General features: G+C 42.8%; 1 protein-coding gene across 1 annotated transcript in view; it reads right to left on the bottom strand.

Moving 5' to 3' along the window:
• The window catches only part of ANO1 (anoctamin 1), a 79,049-nt gene that overhangs the window by 35,650 nt on the left and 25,594 nt on the right, over positions 1-17,805 (bottom strand). Inside the window, exons 2-7 of the mRNA XM_017839398.1 lie at positions 9,902-10,080; positions 6,549-6,875; positions 4,073-4,171; positions 2,414-2,565; positions 1,075-1,129; positions 451-547 (exon numbers count right to left, since the gene is read on the bottom strand). Coding sequence (XP_017694887.1) covers positions 451-547; positions 1,075-1,129; positions 2,414-2,565; positions 4,073-4,171; positions 6,549-6,875; positions 9,902-10,080 — 909 coding nt within the window. The remainder of the gene's footprint in view (positions 1-450; positions 548-1,074; positions 1,130-2,413; positions 2,566-4,072; positions 4,172-6,548; positions 6,876-9,901; positions 10,081-17,805) is intronic.

Here is a 17,805-nt window from a genome sequence, read left to right as displayed (position 1 = left end):
AGATCTAGACATTTATAAAAGAAAGCCTACAATCTATTCCTTTTTGGTATTTATTTTTTCAATCTCGAGTTAAATGTTTTTATCTCAAACAAACCAAATCAATGTTTGTCCTTCTCCTTCCCACTTCTGTGCTGCTGCATCTGCCTTCCCTGGCCAAGCTCTCTTTGTCCTGACAACCTGCACTCACATCAAACCACTTCACTTCAAGCCAGAGGGGAACTACGTTATGGAATACGCTGGAATTTCAAAGCGGGAAAGCACAGTTAGATATCTCACACCCCTTATCACCTCAGCAATAAAAGGCAGCTCTAAACTGTGATATAAGCCCTTTTTGAAACCACTCAGCATCCCACAAGGCTAATGTTAAATGCAAGATAAAAGCAGGACTGCAGTCACATTCCAACACACCGGTTAGGGGCAGTGGAATGGGGCAAAGAGTCCATGTTATACTTTGAAAAGTGTTGCAGCAAGTGCTGCTTGGCACAGTCCCTTCCAGCTGCCCTGGATGTCCATTCGATTCCCCCCTCAGTGGCTTCTTCCCCACTCTCTGTAAGTCAGATAAAAATCATGTACCTCAACACTTTTAATACCATCCTAGAGAACTCCCCCCCTCCTCCCAAACTATAACTAATATTCCCTGTAAATACCTGGCTGTTCCACCGAAATTTCTCTTGGGGTATTTCCCAGTATTTTGCAAAAAGAGCAACATCATAGTTACAAAAAGGTAAACGAGTCAACAGGGGTGCAGGCAGCTGGTGGCAGAATCTAAATATCCCTTTCTGGTGATATCTCTGCTAAGAAACTGTGTCCCAGATTAAATGTGATCTAAAAAGGAGATCCAAGTGATTTTCCAAAAGGCAGCAGCCTGTTAGCATCAAACACTATTCAGCACATAAGCTAAATGTGGAAATGCTTTATTTATAATTTTAATAACTGATGGCACAGGAGAACCCTGGCATTTGGTTAAGAAAAGCAAACTTGAACAAGCATTGTATTAAAGCTGGCAAAGGGGCTGCTAACACAACAAACAATTAAGGCACTATCCACCATAAATTATTTATATTCAGTACTTACTATAGTGCTTCTTGTTTTGCTGTCAAAGAAGGAATCCTTGTCAGACAAATCAAATCTGTTAAAAGATTAGAAGGAAGCCCATTAGGTTAAAAAAAAAGTCAGTAATTTCCTGCTCTTGTTGACCCCTTTAATATTTTCATTTCTCCAGGGGGTTTCTCAAAGCTACCACTAAAGAGCAGCTTGTAGAAACATTGTTGAAAAGAAAATCCAGCCCAACTCCCATAATTTAAAGAGGCTGCTTATACATTTTACTGGGTTTGTATGTTTAGGGGATTTTCTGCACAAAAGAGACTGTTGATGCTCATTGCAGTTGAATTCCTGACCACTGCTGGCCTTGAATTTCCCCTAATCATCTCCATATTTTCCTCTGTGCCTGAAACCCCGTGAGGCCACTCCTGCCTCCCTTATTCAGCAAAGACACAGTTGGTCTCCCTGAAAAAGCCAAACAGCAAAAGGCACATCCACACCCAAGCTCAGGAGCATCTTTTGGACCTCCTCTGAGCCACCAGGCTCCTTCACTGCAGGAACATCCTACACTCAACAAACACATTTCCTGCAAGTCCTGCACCGTGTCAGATGTCACACACGTTGACTGGCCCAACTCACACACACAACTCCATCAGTGCTCTGCACCCCTTGATGAAAAACTGAAAATACTGTAGGTGCAGTGAAGAAATCCTGCCCTGGGACTTATTTGTTCCAGCTGGCACATCCCTAAACACAGCCTTCAAAGTGACTCTGTTGGGACTCTGGCCAAGGAAGAGCAGCAAAGCAAAGCAATTCAGGGCAGCAGAAACTTTGGCTGGACCCCACCTTATGATTTTTTCCTACACCCACATTTACAGCTGTTCTTACTGATCTGAGATCGATGGCAAAGCCACCAGTGACTTCATAAAGCTTCAAAGGCGAGGCCTGGCTCACAGAACCTGTGTCAGCTGCCCACGCCAGATAAATGAAATTACTCTAAAAAAAACTTATCAGCCCACATCTCTGGCTACAAATTTTACTGAGCATTTTATTTTACGTGGAAAAGAGACCATTGCAAACCACACTGTAAATCGTGTTTGGCAGCCCAACAGTTGAAGTGTACGGTTATACAGTGCCACAAGAGCAGATAAAACACACAGAGATTTCACAGAGTGGCTCTACAAAGACTCAGTCCTCAACGGTGAGCCAAAAAAAGAGAAAATCCCCCAAAAAGTAAATTTGCTGCAAAATGGAGCAGTAATCCCTATCGAAGTGTTGGTGTTCGTTTCCCCATTCACCTCTTGGTGCCTCAGCTGCCACCAGGGAGGCTGGAACCTGCTGATGTGGAAATTTAGGGAAAGCTTTCACTTACAAGTGCTGCTTCTCCCTGGAGAAGGGGTAGGAGAGGCGCTTCACCGTCTGAGGTTTGTGTTCTGCCACTTTGGGCTGGATGGGCTCTGTTATTTTTTGAATGACAGAATTAATCTTTTTCAGAAGACCGTGGGTCTGGTTGATCTGATACATCTGAAGGGGGCAAAGGGAAAAAACAGTAAAACTCCGTTGGTTTTTTTGGTTTTCCATAAGTCAGGGTGAACTGTAAGGAACAAAGCAGCAGTTAAATAAGTACATCCCAACAAACAATCAAGGAGCATGGGTTACCTTCTTGAAATCATTCAGGATGACAGAGATGGATGGGAAAGTCAAAAACCAAGGCAAGCAGGGGAAACCTATTGCTTTTCCTCTGAGACAAAACCTGGCCAGTGATTGATTCCAAATAATCAGCATTTGGCTCCTGAGACACTGGTTCCTCTGGCTTTTACAATTTTTTGTGTGCAGTGGAACAAAGAAATAAAGGAGCTGCAGGGCCCCTCTGCAAAACAACTCTCCCAGGGGGCTTTCCTGGGAATACTGGCTGTATTTCAGGAGTCTCACCTCTTCCATATAAATGAACCAAAAAATCCTGTATTGCCAACTGCAGTTCTGTAGCACTAAGTGCAGGAGTTGTGTTAGCAGGTCAAAAAAGAGGATTATAGGCTTCCCTCTCCAAGCCACAGAAACTACGTGCAGATCCATGGCAGGGCTCCCACCACAGGAAGACCAGCTGGAAATAAGGGTTTTGGGATCTGAGGGTGTTGCCAGGCACGTGGCTTCTCCTGGGCAATGTCTGCAGGGTTAGGTGGCCTCTTCTACACACAAAAAAAACCCCTCACAAAATACCCACCTGAACTTCACTTTTGTGGCAAAGCAGCTTTAACCACAGGATGGCAACAGAGTTTTTTTAACCTAATTGTGCTTCTGACTAAAATCGGTGGCGAGTGAGGCAATAATGGGGATTAATACGAAATCCAAACCAAAAGTGCAGTTTTACTGTTGTCATAAATGATGCTGGGCTTTGAGACTGTCTCTTGCTCCATTATAGACTTCCCTCTGCAGTCTGGGACACGCACTTAGTCGGTGTTTAAATATTAATCCATCTCTAAGCTGTGCTCACTGAACAGGTAGCCATTTATCGTGGGTGATTTAGAATTGATGAAAATATACTGTCATCTCTTTAATGGTATTTCAAATATTCTGAAAGGCAATTTATTTTGTGGGAGAGTGGCCCCCAACTCCTGCGAGCGTGACTCACGATGTACATGAACAGTCACCAAACCCAGCAAGACAATTCCTTATTTTTATATTCATTTTCAGAAGTCTGGTGCTTCAAGTGAGAAAAAAAATGTCCAAAACACACACAGAAATTTCATCATCAACTGCAACCTCTTCTTTTAAAACACACTGAGGATGACATCATTCTCATCATGTACAGATAGTGGTAGTGGACAGAAATTCTTGATTTCCATTCCTCCTTCCCCTTATTCTTCCTGCTACCCCAGGCAAGTTTGTGACTCGAATTTTTGGTGCAGATTAGTTAATTATTTTTAAAATGCTCGTGGGAAGAAAAAAAAAAATTCAACATCATTAAGGTGCTCTGAGGTGAGCATGTATTTAAAATAAGCCTTCAGGAGGAAAAAGGAAAATCATGACTCACCTTCTTTGTGGGCATCTTGAGCTTAAGAAATTCTGCCTCCCGACACAATACATTCCACGGTGCGTGTATTTTTACAAATCCAATCCCATGGATTTTAGTCTTTAAAAAACCAACCAACCAACCAAACCACCACCCCAAAAAGAAAAAACAGGAGAAAAGGTTACTGATGAGAGAAAATTGAATATTTTTTCCCCTTGTGATTGATACGTATTTAAGGAACTATCAGTCCATTACGGCCAACGTGATAAACCTCATTTGTTTGAGACAGCTGGTTTCTAACAACAGGACAATCACTGAACACCTCACTGTGCTGAGCTGCCATAAAACGTGACTCAAAAATGCCATTGTCTTCCAGAACAATTAACCACGAGGTTAAACAGATTAAAAACTGTTCGGGAAATAAAAGCTAATGCCTATGGACACGAATACAGGCAAAGCCAGTTAAATGTGAAGCACAGGCATGCAGCCAAATGGCATGATTTTGTGAGTGAGTTGTAATTACTGGGGCTGAGAGAGCCTCCTGAGAGCTGCCCAGTGTCTCAAAGGAGCAGCCTCAGAACCGAATGTGAGTTATTTACATTAGAACACTACACATTATGATCAGGAAAACCGGCAGGAAGAACCCAGCAGAACAAAAGGAAAGAAGGATAGAAGTTAATGACAGTATTAGTGGTGTTCTTGCAGCCCACTAATTCTCTGAGCTCCGGACATGGATGTTTGCTCCTGGCACTCCCACGTACACCCATGTTTACTCCCACTGGAGCAATCATTTCAAAGGCACTGGACAAATGATATCAAACCAGGAGGCATTCAGCAAACAGGAGAAAAATGACCTTTAATGCATCTTTCTAACCTTGCTGCTGTACCAACTCAGGCAGTACAATAGCGAGCTCTCCCACAGCTTTACTCCTCACTGGATTTCCAGAAATTGGTTAATCAGAGGACCAGAGAATGGTTTGGGTTGGAAGGGACCTTAAAGATCATCCAGTTCCAACACTCCTGCCATGGAAAGACCAGGTTGCTCCAAGCCCTGTCCAGACTGTCTTGTTTTAATCAGTTATTTTTGGACATTAAACCATTGACCACAACTCTGTGTGTGCCCATCCAGCCACTTCATTGAAGAGAGTTAAAGTGACTTATAAAGTGACTTATAAAGTGACTTATCATCATCTGTTAAAGAATCTTTTGCTCTTTTGGAATCAGTAAGGCCTCCCATGCAACTTTGTGGCTTTTCAAGCCCCAGTGATTGCAGGTTTTTCCCCCCTACACTGTGTAAATCCCTGAGTCTTCTCTATACTTTCCTGATCTGCTTTGGTATCTTGCACTGAAAGGACAGAGTTCTCTCTCTTTTACAGTGCCCTGGCTTGAACCCTGAGCCCTTCTGCATAATTTGAAATCATATTACATGTCGCAGGTGGGACCTCCCATCTTGCAAAGGATTTAAATATCTGTGACTTGGCACAGCCAAGCTTTCAGTTCACTGCAACAACCTGCAAGCTGGACAGAAAGCAAGTCTTATTTTCACTGGAAGACAGAGAAGGGAAAGGTTTGTTGAGGTTTTTTTGCATTAGACCATGCAAAAAATATATATTACATATGTATATATATAATATATATAATATATAAAATACGTAAATGTCAAATTTGTGAGTAGTAGGCGGTGGATTTATTTTCCTAACACTCTTTTCAGGGGGTCTAAATGTTTAGCTCAGCTTTTAGATCCTGTAAATAAAACCAGCATAAATGTTTACCCTCTCCCTCAGGAGTTTCTGGCATATTGGTCGGATCAGTTAATTGTAACAGCTTTCTTTGAAATGAATATGGCTGTGTCTATTCCTACTAATCACACACTGGCAGCACTTCACACACATCATTTTTTTACACAGGCTAATGGTCTTTTAATAGAATGTAGTGGTTTCAGGGTACAGGTGAAAGGAGTTACAAGCTGTACTGTTCATGTCTAAGAATGGAAAGAGCAAACTGCGGCACGGACCCACGCGCCCGAGCGTGCACCAGAAACCTCCCCTGCAAATTAAATTCCCTTCTGGTCTCTACAGAGGGACGAAAATGTCCCTGTATCAGGTATTTTTTTTCCTCAGAACTGGAATTACCAGTGGACTCAAAGCACTGCATTTTGTAAACCCACCAAACTGGGCTCAGCCTTCAGAGCAATTTAAGCCTCGCTAAGAGATGTGACAACACACCAACGAGCTGTGTTGCAATATGGATGTGCCACGGGTCCTGGCCAGGAAAAGTCAGGGACTTCACCTCGCTGGGGCATCAACAACACCTTGGCACACTCCTGTGATGCGGATTAAATCCGTGGGTGAGGACGGCACTGCCAGAACTGACATCAAATTCTGCAAGAGCTGGGCTTGTGCAACCTTGATCAGAGTCAGGTTCACAGGAGGGGCTCAGCATCTCCCAGGATTTGACCACCACTTATCCTCTCTAACTGTTTGCAATGGATCCTTACATCCTCATCACGTTCCAGTTCCAGACCAGCCTCCACGAGGTTCCCTTCGTACTCCTCCCTGCGAAACCTCTTGTCGTCCTCATGGTAATCCATGTGAGGTTCACTTTCCCCCATTTCCAGCTGCACTCCCTTCCCGGGAAGTGGCTGGTCCTGCTTGGTGCTTCGGACACTTGAGTCATTCTGCTGAGCTCTCCGGGCGAGTGTCTTCCCTGCTGAGGACTTTTTGTAGTGATAAACAAGGATGTAGTCTACTTTCCTCTTGCCATCTCTGAAGTAGAGTCCGTATTTGCAGTCAGCATCCGGATTTTTGGACAGGGAATTTAAGAGCTGGAAGCAGGGAACGGGGGTGTGGAGAGAAGGAGAGAGAGGAACAATGAATGCACAGGCCAACACGGACACCAGACAGACCATCCCTCGTATCAAGGCCTCCTTCTTGCCTGGAGCACACGATGACCTGCGTTCAAAGAGCCAGCAGATGGGAGGAGTCATCGTGTTCCCCCCCACCGTGCTACTTACTCACAAAATTTTTGCAAGTTAACACCTTCAATTTTACTGATAGCCAGCTGGGATTTTACTGGCCAGAAATAAATAGATTAGATGGCTGGGATTTAATCTAATCACCAGCACACTGGTTCGTAAGTCAGCTACTCGTTGGGTTTGGTTTTCTCCTTTGGGGGTTAATCGCCACTAAGATCATCTGTCCTTTTCCACCCGTGACATCTGCAGTGTTGCAATTCTGACAAACAGATTAATATCATGTGGAAACATTTCTCACTTCTCTTATCTACCATTGCAAGTTCATATCATCTGAGAAAGAGATCATCTTAGATAGAGACTGAAGGGAGCCAGCTGGTCCTGCAGCGCGGCCAAAAACGCAGATGGACCGTGGCCAGGGAAGTGGGTTCGCTGCTTATTGAGTTTCATCACTTTTTTCTCCCCCACTTATGAAACCTATGTCACTCTGCAATCTGATGGTGGCAAAGGCTTTATTCCCAACCTGAATTAATGCTGTGTAAGCACTGCAAGATGCAAGGAAGGCAAGACATTCAACGCGATTCCATTTTCAAGCCTTTCTCTGAGAACTGCACAGACAAAAAAAAAAAATTTAAAAAATTTCAAAATTCACTAGTAACTTGCATTTGTTTTACAAATGATTCCATTTCCAAGCCTTTCTCTGAAAACTGCACAACTGCAGAAACACAAAAAAAAGTACTAACAATTATTCATTTCTACTTTCGTAGCATTTCTTGTGCAAAATTCACAATTCTACTCTTGGAGCTGCACAGACAAAAAAAAAATTTAAAAAATTTCAAGATTCACTAGTAACTTGCATTTGTTTTTACAAAAAATACTCATCATGGGAGTAGCTTTTCAGGGACATTTTCTGGCTTTTAATATTACAAAAGAATGTTAATGCCCTGCATAGGGAAAAGGATTTCTGCTACAAAAGAAAGCAACTGGCCATCAGCTGAAAAACATCAGTTAAAATCCACTTGGGATGTGTAAACCTGCTTGTTTTGTACATAAAACCATGAATGTAAGTTATTGGGAAGGAGCAGATTCTAAGACAGTCCAATCTTTAAATGCCAGTTGAAAAGAGGAGCCTCTGAGCTTACTGTACATCGTATCACTGCCAATACAGCCCAGACTTCACCAAAACCCACTCAGTGTTACACAGATTTGGCCACTTCTCTGAACCTCACTTTGGGCAGGGCAGGTCCCAGCTGCCACAAGTACAAATCAGTGGTTTTAAGGGACAGTCTGTCCCCCCCTTTTTGTCTTGGGGAGAGATGTTTACCCAGGCAACCAAATTCAAGCAGCAAAGCCCATTTCTGTGGGTTTGGAGGGAGGACAAATCACGCTGAAGAAGTCATTAGACAAGTGTAATCAGATATATTGTATCTCTCTTTTCCACTAACCTGAACATTTTACACCAAATAAATAAATACATAATAAAACAATATAATATTTGGTGCCACCGTGGAGTTCACTCTTTGTCCTCTTCCCTCTTTCCCCTGTTCCATGGAGGGTTATTTAGCCATGACAAACTCTTCAGGGCACAGGCTGTTCATGTTTGTGCCCTACCTAGATATTCCCATTTAGTTCTTAAGCACAACTTCAATATAAAAGACCATTAATAGCTGTTATTTCCAATTGTTTCATGATTACTGGCACGCACCTGTGAACCCAGGAGGGTTTTTTTTTAAAGCAAGCTTGTGGCAGGCAACTCACTGATGCAAATTTCTACAGGAACCAAATACTAACAAATGGTAGCTAACTCTATTGTATTTAACTTTTAAAGATGCATTGATCTTGTTAATTAATTAAACAGCAGTTCCTGAAAAACTGGGCTGAAGCACCAGATGAGAATGAGAGCTCCTTCACAGTTCTTTGGACTTTCCTCTTGGAAAGCTGACCACGTGGAAAGCTGATAACTTAGGAGAAGGTGCTGCACTGTGGCTGCTGAAGGCTCAGTAAATTCATTAATATATGAGAGTAGCTATGTCCCACTGCAAACAGGATGCAAAGAAATAAGTGGCCAGATTGTTTTAAGGGTGGGGTATTAATGCTGAAAGGTCCCCATGGGCCACAGGCTTTCTTGCAGGGCTGCTGTGCTGAAATACAGACTTGCATGGACTTAGACCATGTAAAGCTCATGTCCCTTCAGTTGAGAATGAGACAGAGGAAAGACATTTCAGTTTTACCACAGCAGGAGAGATGTTTATGCCCTGACAAATTAGTCCTCCATCCTAACTAAGCCCAAACACAATAAAACACGTCCTGATTTTTCTGGTACCTCTTTCCCCAGCAAGATCTGTTACACAGCCCACTCCACCTCGATTCCTTCACCTGAATAAACTTCTTTTTATGTGTTTATGACATAACCAACCTGTAATCATGTTGGGTGTTCATATTACTAACTGCCTTTAAGATCTGTGTTACAGAATTTAACTAAGGCACAATTAATGACACAGGATATCTAACCTCTACTGTGTGCCACACAATATTAGTTTAATGTTACCTATGACAACAACAGCTTTTCCATGAAATTTTAGACATTCTTTTCTGTTCTTCTCCATATGGGCAAGGAGGTTGCCACAGCCTTATTGCCAGATTCCTCACTCTGAGAAGAGCCGACCCCCTTTTTAGGCTACGTGTCAAACAAGGCTCCCTTGCTTCCCCTTTTCACACATCAAAGAACAAACCCTGTCCTGTGGCTGGTGGCAATCCTTCCCAGCACCTTTGAAAACCAGAGGGAGAGGATTTCAGAGCACCCTGGGAATGGAAGGAATGAGAAATAAGCTGAGGGGTGAAGTGCAGGATGCCTGTTATGAGACAAGTCCTTTACTCACTGTGCTCTCGTGCTGGTCATATCCAATGTCCTCAATAGCTCGGATGTTGATGATGTGGATCCCCTTCTCCTCAGCAGGTAGGCAGGAGTATTTCTTGTTCACCCTCATTCCTGTCTCCTCTGGAACCTCGCTGAGATCTTCTGGCAGAAAATCCACCCCATGAAACTCACTGTCTCCGTCTGAAAAGAAAACGACCAATTTTATCAAGACACTTTTAATTCCCAACCCTTGCTCCTCCCAGAGCCGCCCAAAAGCTGAAACGTATCCTGTTCCTGCCTTCTTCTGCCAATGAGCCCTCGGGCAGGGCTCCCACCCCTTCTCTGTGCCTCCCTTCTCAGCTTTCCTCAGCCCTCTTCAGCCCTACCTGGGTCTCCTCCTCGTCCAGAGGAGGAGTGCTCAGTCAACTCAGTGCTCAGTTAACTTTTTTCCCTGCACTGGTGTCCCAGGATGTGTTTATGGTCTCACAGAATGATTCTGTTTCTTGGCAACAGAAGGAAAAAAAGAGGGGAAAAAGAGGAAAACTGCCTGAGAATGAGCTGGTGAGGATAGGTGGCATGGTGCTCTCCCCTTTTCAGTCGGCATTTTCTCCTTCAACATGCACCTGTTCATGCTAAAAAGTTAAGTTGAGACTCTCCCTTCAAGTACCTGTATACTGCATCAGATTTACTGAACCATCCTTCTTTAAGTAGTCTTGAAAATCTGGGCTTTTCTCCCTCTCAACCTGCCACAGATCTAAACTGTTTCCACTTACTACTTAAATATATAGATAGGCTAAGGGATTTAATATAAAAATTTCACTACAAACTCAGCAACCAGACAACTGACAAAATGCAAACTAGTGTTTGCATATATTCACTTATTCAAGCAATACAAGGCACAGTGTTCCAAAATTTTATTCATTTTGACATTGAAGTAAAATACTGCAGCACTGTATTTTTTTTTTAAACTACAGAGGAGCAGGACTTGCTCGTTTAAAGAGTGAAGATAAAGCAAGAATTTTAGAATTTAGCCTTTAATGGGCTGCCAAATTAGCTTTCCCAAACAACAAAGCCATGCAGAGGAGTACACTATAATAGCAGTTATATTACAACAGGCAGTGGTTGCTGCAACTGGTTCAACACTCTGTCTCTGCAGCTCAAAGAAAAGGCAAATGTTGGGTTCCCATTTCTGCCTTCCACTGCCAACCGAGCAGGCACAGACACAGCAGTGCCAGATTCTTCCCACAGGTGCACAGCAAAAGGATGGGAGGCTACAGACACGAGTTGCAACAAAGGAAATTACGACCAGACATTAAAAAAAAAAAAACAAACTCAATTCTCTAACAACAAGGGTGACAACATGATGGGGAAGGAGCCAGCGAAGCTACAAATCTCCATCCATCCCTGGAGATGGTCAGAGCTCGACCACACGTGGCCCCAAGCAACCTGAGCCAACTGTAATGTTGGGAGGGCACTGAAAGGACCTGGTGACGTGCAGGAGCTCACATGGAGAACAACCTGCAGCAGCAGAGGAGGAGGATGCAGCCAAGACCTTGGTACATCTCTTGAGCTTATCAGAGAAAGATAAACATTATTATTATTATGGAAGTCACAGCTGCAGTTATGCTTGTCTGGGATTTGAAAACACCACGAGTTTGTGGATCTTTGTTCCAGTTCTGGGAAATCTGGTGCCCCAAGCGGCTCTCTCCAGGCTGCTTTCCTGGGAACTTCAGTGCTCATTAACATCATCACCTCACCACAAAATCTGGGCATCAATTATCCTCATATATCCGCGTGCACAGCGTGGAACACCCACACCTCTGCAGATCTGTGCTGCTGCTCTTGGCCTTTCTTTAAAAGTCTCCAACAGCTCCCTCAGAACAGAGGCCACGCTTGTGATCTTGGGGCAGCGTCTTCCAACTCACTGAGCCACTTGTAACAGTTAAAGAAGCCTTTTCTGGAATAATATAGAGATGCAGCCCCCCCAAAAAAATAAATCCTCTGTCTCATGGGAGCAATTAGCATGTTTGTAACAATTCCTTATATATGTATGTTCTCTTTTTCCCAACATATACATGCACATGCAGGCAGAATCCCTGAACAATGGGAATTGAAACAAGTGTGATCAGCTGCAGAACCCTGTGTACTCAAGCTGTAAAATATTCATAAAATAATAAAATAACTTTTGGAACTTCATAACCTGCATTTTTATTTGGAAGGATGTCTGAAACAACTTTGTATAAACAGTGGGTTAAGTGCTGTAAAAGTCCACTCTTCTTTTTTCTCCTTTCACGCCTCTACTAAGTAAAACCAAGTGACTTCAGCAGATTACAGAGGATATTGGAAGGGAAGCACCTTCTCCTATGAATCTGAGTAGTCAGTACATCTCATAATGGACCCGTGAATTGAAAAGTCCTAGTTTAGAAATTACAGCTGGGACGGAATAGCTTTAGAGCAGAAAAATCACAAGCTTCACTGAGTCCAAACAACCTCCCCGTGCCCTGGAGCTGCACTTCTGAGCAGTATTTGTTAAGTCCACAGCACAGAGCAAGGAGACCTGCTCAGATGATTCAGGACTATTGTGCAAGCCCAAACAATCCCCCATCCACAGGTAAATATTTATACTTCTGTTCACACATCAGCAGCCTGGCAATATCGGAAGGAACAAATGCTTCAGGTAGGCAGTGAATCACACAATTCTGGTTTATTATGACTACTGGAAACGATGTGAATTGTGAGAGCTTTCTTGATAGAATCTTAATTACAACGAGTTTGATTTCTGTACTCAAAGGTGATGTCAGGATTTAATACCCAGTAAAGCCATCCAAACCACTTTGGTAATCACAAACACACAGGGATTATAACCAGTTCACTTGTGCTGATTTGGCAGAGGTCAAAGCCTTCTGTTGCAGAACACAAAAGAACTTTTTACATGGAATGGAGTATTTTGAAGACTTAAAACCATGAATCTCTATTTTGTGGTAATTATATTAAACAAGGGCAATAATTCAATCTCAAAATAAATTCATGTTCAGAATTATTTATGGTAAGATAGTAGGTGTTAGATGAAGAGTGCAAATCACATTAATGCCTTAATTCAGGTAGAGTGACATCCTAATCTCTTTGTTGGGAGCTGAAAGAGGAGAGCATTGTAAAAATTGCTAGCTTTGCTTCCTTCTAATGCTGACTAACCCACTCTCTTCTATTTACTAAGCAGAAGACACTACAACAAAGACTCAAAGAAGCACTTAATATATTTCAACACAGCTATAAAACCAATCCACCCTTTCTCCTCTGTACCCACAGGTGATTGTTTAAAAACCCATGGATTTCCAGTCAGCAGAAGTCCCTAATATTCCTGGCACATAGACTCAGACCCACCCAATGCTTCTTTTAGACTTTATCATGTATTGCTTTGTCATCTCCCAATATTTGCTATGAATCACAAAACACCCTGCCAAGTGTACAACACAGAATTTTAAATACTTTAAAGGAATACTTTAAAGTGTTCCTCACCTGACTCAAAACATCCACATTCTGTAAGAGTGTAGGAAAGCTGAAAAGCACTTGATATCAATTTCAATCCCATCCATGAACCAGGTTTGAGAAGGCATTTGGTGAAAATCAGATGCTTAGGAGTTTCCACCTTCCTTAGCACAGGCACTACCAGGTAATTCCCATATTTGCAGTTAATAAGCCTGTATTTTTCATTGCTGGAATAAAAGAACTGACCTTTAGGCAGCATTTGTGTTTAGAAGAGCTCCATAGGTTATGGACCATACAAATACCTTTAAAGCTGTTCCTTTTTTGTTAGGAGCGAGGTAACATGGGAGAGCAAGAAAGAGAAGGCATAGAAACAAGATGCTTGCAGCAGCTCCTAAACCACCTTTCTGCTCTCTGTGGAAGTTCTCCCAGAGATCCTGGAATGCTGTGGATTACACTGAGCCACCAGCTGCAATCCAGAGCACGGAGATGCCACAACAACCTTGCAAAGCGCAGCAAAGTCAGAGAGATTCTGAAATTGCTTCCCTGTGAGATGCATCAGGTACGAGGAGCCCTGTGCCATTTCCAGCACAGAAATAAGCAAGCACTGCGTTCACCTGGAGCAGACAAACCTCTGTGAACCCCAGAGGTGAGAACATGAGGACAGAAACTGGGGTCTGTGCATGGCTGGTGTCTCCACAGCAGCTACTTCTCCCTCTGAATCTCCAATCAGTCTCTCACTCTGAACAACATGGGAAACAAGACTGAATCCATAAAAAAAACCCCCTCAAACTTAAAAATACCTGCTCCTTTGTTCAGTTTTCAGTTGCAGCTGTGAAAATTCTCAAACTCTTCTTGCAAAAATTAACACTAAGTAATGATAAATTTCCCCCCACCGAAATTTGGCACATTATGCTGCAGCCTTTCCTCATTTAGACAGTTGGACTTCTCCACTGATCACCAGGTGAACCAGCACCAAAAACCTGCTCCAGAAATGGGTGTATTTTCTCCCTGACTAGCCACAGGCTCAGTCAAGCAGCTGATTGATATTGTAGTCATAATCAGGCATAGCTGCTGAGTATTCTCAGACAAAAAAAATATTTTTAGCATTAAAATGAATTTAAATATTACATTCACACCGTGCAGTTTTTACAGAAATATCCTGCACTATTTCTAGGATGAGCATCATCAGGTCAGCATGAGTATATATAAAGAAATGAACAACTATTTTCCTGAAACCAATAATGTTGCCGAAGCTGCCTTCCCTTATCTCCTCTTGCTTTCTTTTTTAGGGAGTGTAAGAAAGTGGTAGAACAAAAAAGTCATAAAGACACCTGAGTTAACTCTCTCAGTTGTTCTCAACAAGGAAGAAGCAGGAGAGTTACGAGACCCCGTGACTGAAGACTTTGAAATGTCCACATTCTTATCTTTTTGCTTTACATAAATTATGATAGATTTCAGAATGAAAACTCAAGAGTCACTCAGAAGGACCCTGCTGAGATAGGGAGGGTGCATATTAAGGAAGTCATCTGCACACACACACACATATGCTAAAAGAAATACACATTACCCACAAGGAAAGGTTGAACATTTTGTTTATACCAATATGTGGGCTATTTTTTTGGATTTGGGTCCTTTTTTTAAGAAAAAGCTTTGATAAGATACCGACATAAAATGCCTTAATGTGGTTTTGCTTGCTACATATTGCCCCCTAGCAGTAGAATCCCTCTTCAGCACATTCTGACCCACTTCTTTGCCTCCTGCATCTTCCAAAGTCGGAGGTTAATCCTTGGGCTAAGAAGAAAAAAAATATAATTCTCACAAGTGACTCACCTGTCACTTCCTCCTTTTCTTAGCCCACTCCTGATACACTACTGTATATATATATATATATATATAGAGAGAGAGAGAGAGGCTGCCAGGTTTGGGGCCCAAAATCCCTCCTTCATCCTCAGGAGAAACAAGGCGAGGCAAATGTCACGGGAGGCTCAGCCTGCCACCCCAGCAGCACGTCTCATTCCTGACCAATGGGTCATTCCTGCCGGCCCTGGAATCTCTGCCACGGGAATGCCAGCGAGGATACCCACTGCTGGCAGAGAGGGCAGTTCTTTTTTTGGGCTGCTGACACCTGTTTACGAGGCACTGGCCCGGGACCAGCAGCAGGAACCGCGGTGCTCCCCAAGGAGCGCTCCTGCATGTCCTGAACTTCTGTTCTGTTCAAAGCCCTGATTAGATCCACACCTGGGGCCAGCTGATTTAAGTTTTCCCTCACCTCTCCAGTTGGGAACAGCCAGATGTTGCCTCCAGCTGTGCTACTTGTGGCGAGGCAGCGGGTTTCACTCCTAGCGCTGCCTGGCCTGGCAGGCAAAGGGCTGCTGGAAAAGGCAACCAACCTACCCTGGGGCAAGTTTAATGCCTTTGGGGATGTTGACACCTCCTGTCCATCCTTTCAGGATCTGCAGAAATGCCCCTTTCATCTTCCCCAACACCACGCTAAGTAGGGACACCTTGGAACTCTCCCATCTCCTCTGCTTTTCCATTTATTTTAAAACTGTACTGGTTATTACCTTAATGAATCAAACGTGATGTTATGATCCAATCCATTAAAAAAAAAAAAAGAAAAATTAAAAACATCAAACAGTAAAATAAAACTTGGACTCCATGGACAGTTTCCTTTACAGGCTAGAAACAGTTTTAAAGCTGAATAATCTTAATATACCTGACGCTGACAACTTTGTGGGCCCTTTGCATCACACTGAAGGGACAAAGACTTTGTGTCCAGTATTTGGGAGGCTGAAAACCAACTGCTGTCTGTCACGTGGGTGGAAAAAATTCAGCTCCTGGCAGGATTATTTGAATGGCTTAGCTCTGCTTCTCAGTACTGAGAATGGTGGGTCTCTAGAGTGGGGCTGCAGCTTTCCTGGAAGGCTGTTTACAGCTTTAAAGTTATTGATCTATTATTATCATTGACATCTTAAATGCAGGTTAGAAGGACGCACAGCTACGACATCATTTCTATTTCTGCCCTTCTATTTTTGTTTTTAAAGATTCATTTACCCTGTTTGCAGGGTCTGGAGCCCCAGGCTTGAATGCATCTGATCTGACACGAGCCTTGTGAAGTGGGAAATACAAAAACAAAGAGCAAAAATCACCTGAAAACTCCTGTGATAGTAAAATGAACGTTTTTGATTGAAATGGCATTTTTCAACAGCACATAAAGGACTAGAAAATATAAATTCTACCATAACATCACTGTCTGTTTATTTAGAGCCTGTGAAATCTGACATTTTATGAAGATACAGAAAGTCTCCAACCCATCCCAAAACAAACTGCACTTTTTTCCATCCCAATTACCAACAACTATTTAATGGTCTATTAAGTCTGCTTTCAGACATATTTCTAATATACCTAAATTCAGCACTCCTCTTCTGCCAGACACCAGAAAAACATTTCAGATTTGCTTCTTTTGGCACTAAAGTCATGCTCAAGTCTATCATGAAAACATGAGAATGGACTAGATATGCAAGAGCCACTGAATCCATGTTCTATGAATTCTGTTAGTTACATTTTGAAGGGTTATGATGCTCATTATTTTTGTCTGTATGTTCTGAGGGAAGAGTTTTTATCAATGGAAGCAGCAAGATGAAAGGAAAAAAATACTAAAATAGAGATTATGGGGAGGGAATTGGTATGTATTGGGACAACATACCTTAACTCTTACTAGCTTTTTAAGATGTCTAAATACACTTAAAATATTGAGTGTATTTTCCTCTACCAGGCTATTACGAAAGGCTCTTTAAACCAAACATGTGAAAATGAGGGTCCAAAAATTACCAGTTTTACTGTAAAATCTCAGTCACAGACTAAAATTTGAGGCTCAGGCCGCGGCAGGCACTGACTGACAAAGCTGCTCTTTATCCCAGAGGTTTCCCATTCAAAGTTCTAATCTTGAAACACTTGTTTACATTTCCACACAAAGTCACCAGGGCATTCAGACCACAGACACTTAGGCAAGGATGCCTTGGAAGGCTTTGCTAACCTGACAAAGGTTTGGGATATAGTCACCACATTCAGGAGCTGCAGCTCCTCCAGGTTTGCCCTGGAAGAGGCAGTCACTGTGCTCGGGGTTGGGTTCTGTAAGGCAGAGCTCCACCTTGTTTCTATATGTTTTTTGGGTGTGCCAGGGCAGGTGGAGCTGATATGCCAGCGAGATGGTGGTGTGGGATATTCAGCCAAGGTCCCAGTGCAGCCTCTACCTCTGTGCTCTTTGAGGAAATCAAACCAGATCCTGCCCTGAGTAAAAGCTTGGCTCTCTCAAGTTTTCTTCACACCCCTGCAGTTTTAACTTGGATGCAGAACAGCACTGACTTATGACAATAAACGGGCAAGTCTCACTGGCCATTGAAATAATTTCCCTCCCAGTCATTGATTTGCATTCCCTTG

This window comes from Lepidothrix coronata, unplaced genomic scaffold (genome assembly GCF_001604755.1).
Source record: "Lepidothrix coronata isolate B3197 unplaced genomic scaffold, Lepidothrix_coronata-1.0 Scaffold408, whole genome shotgun sequence".
Classification (NCBI taxonomy): domain Eukaryota; kingdom Metazoa; phylum Chordata; class Aves; order Passeriformes; family Pipridae; genus Lepidothrix; species Lepidothrix coronata.
The sequence above is the reverse complement of the archived record's forward strand: the minus strand, read 5'-3'. Positions and strand labels throughout refer to the sequence as shown.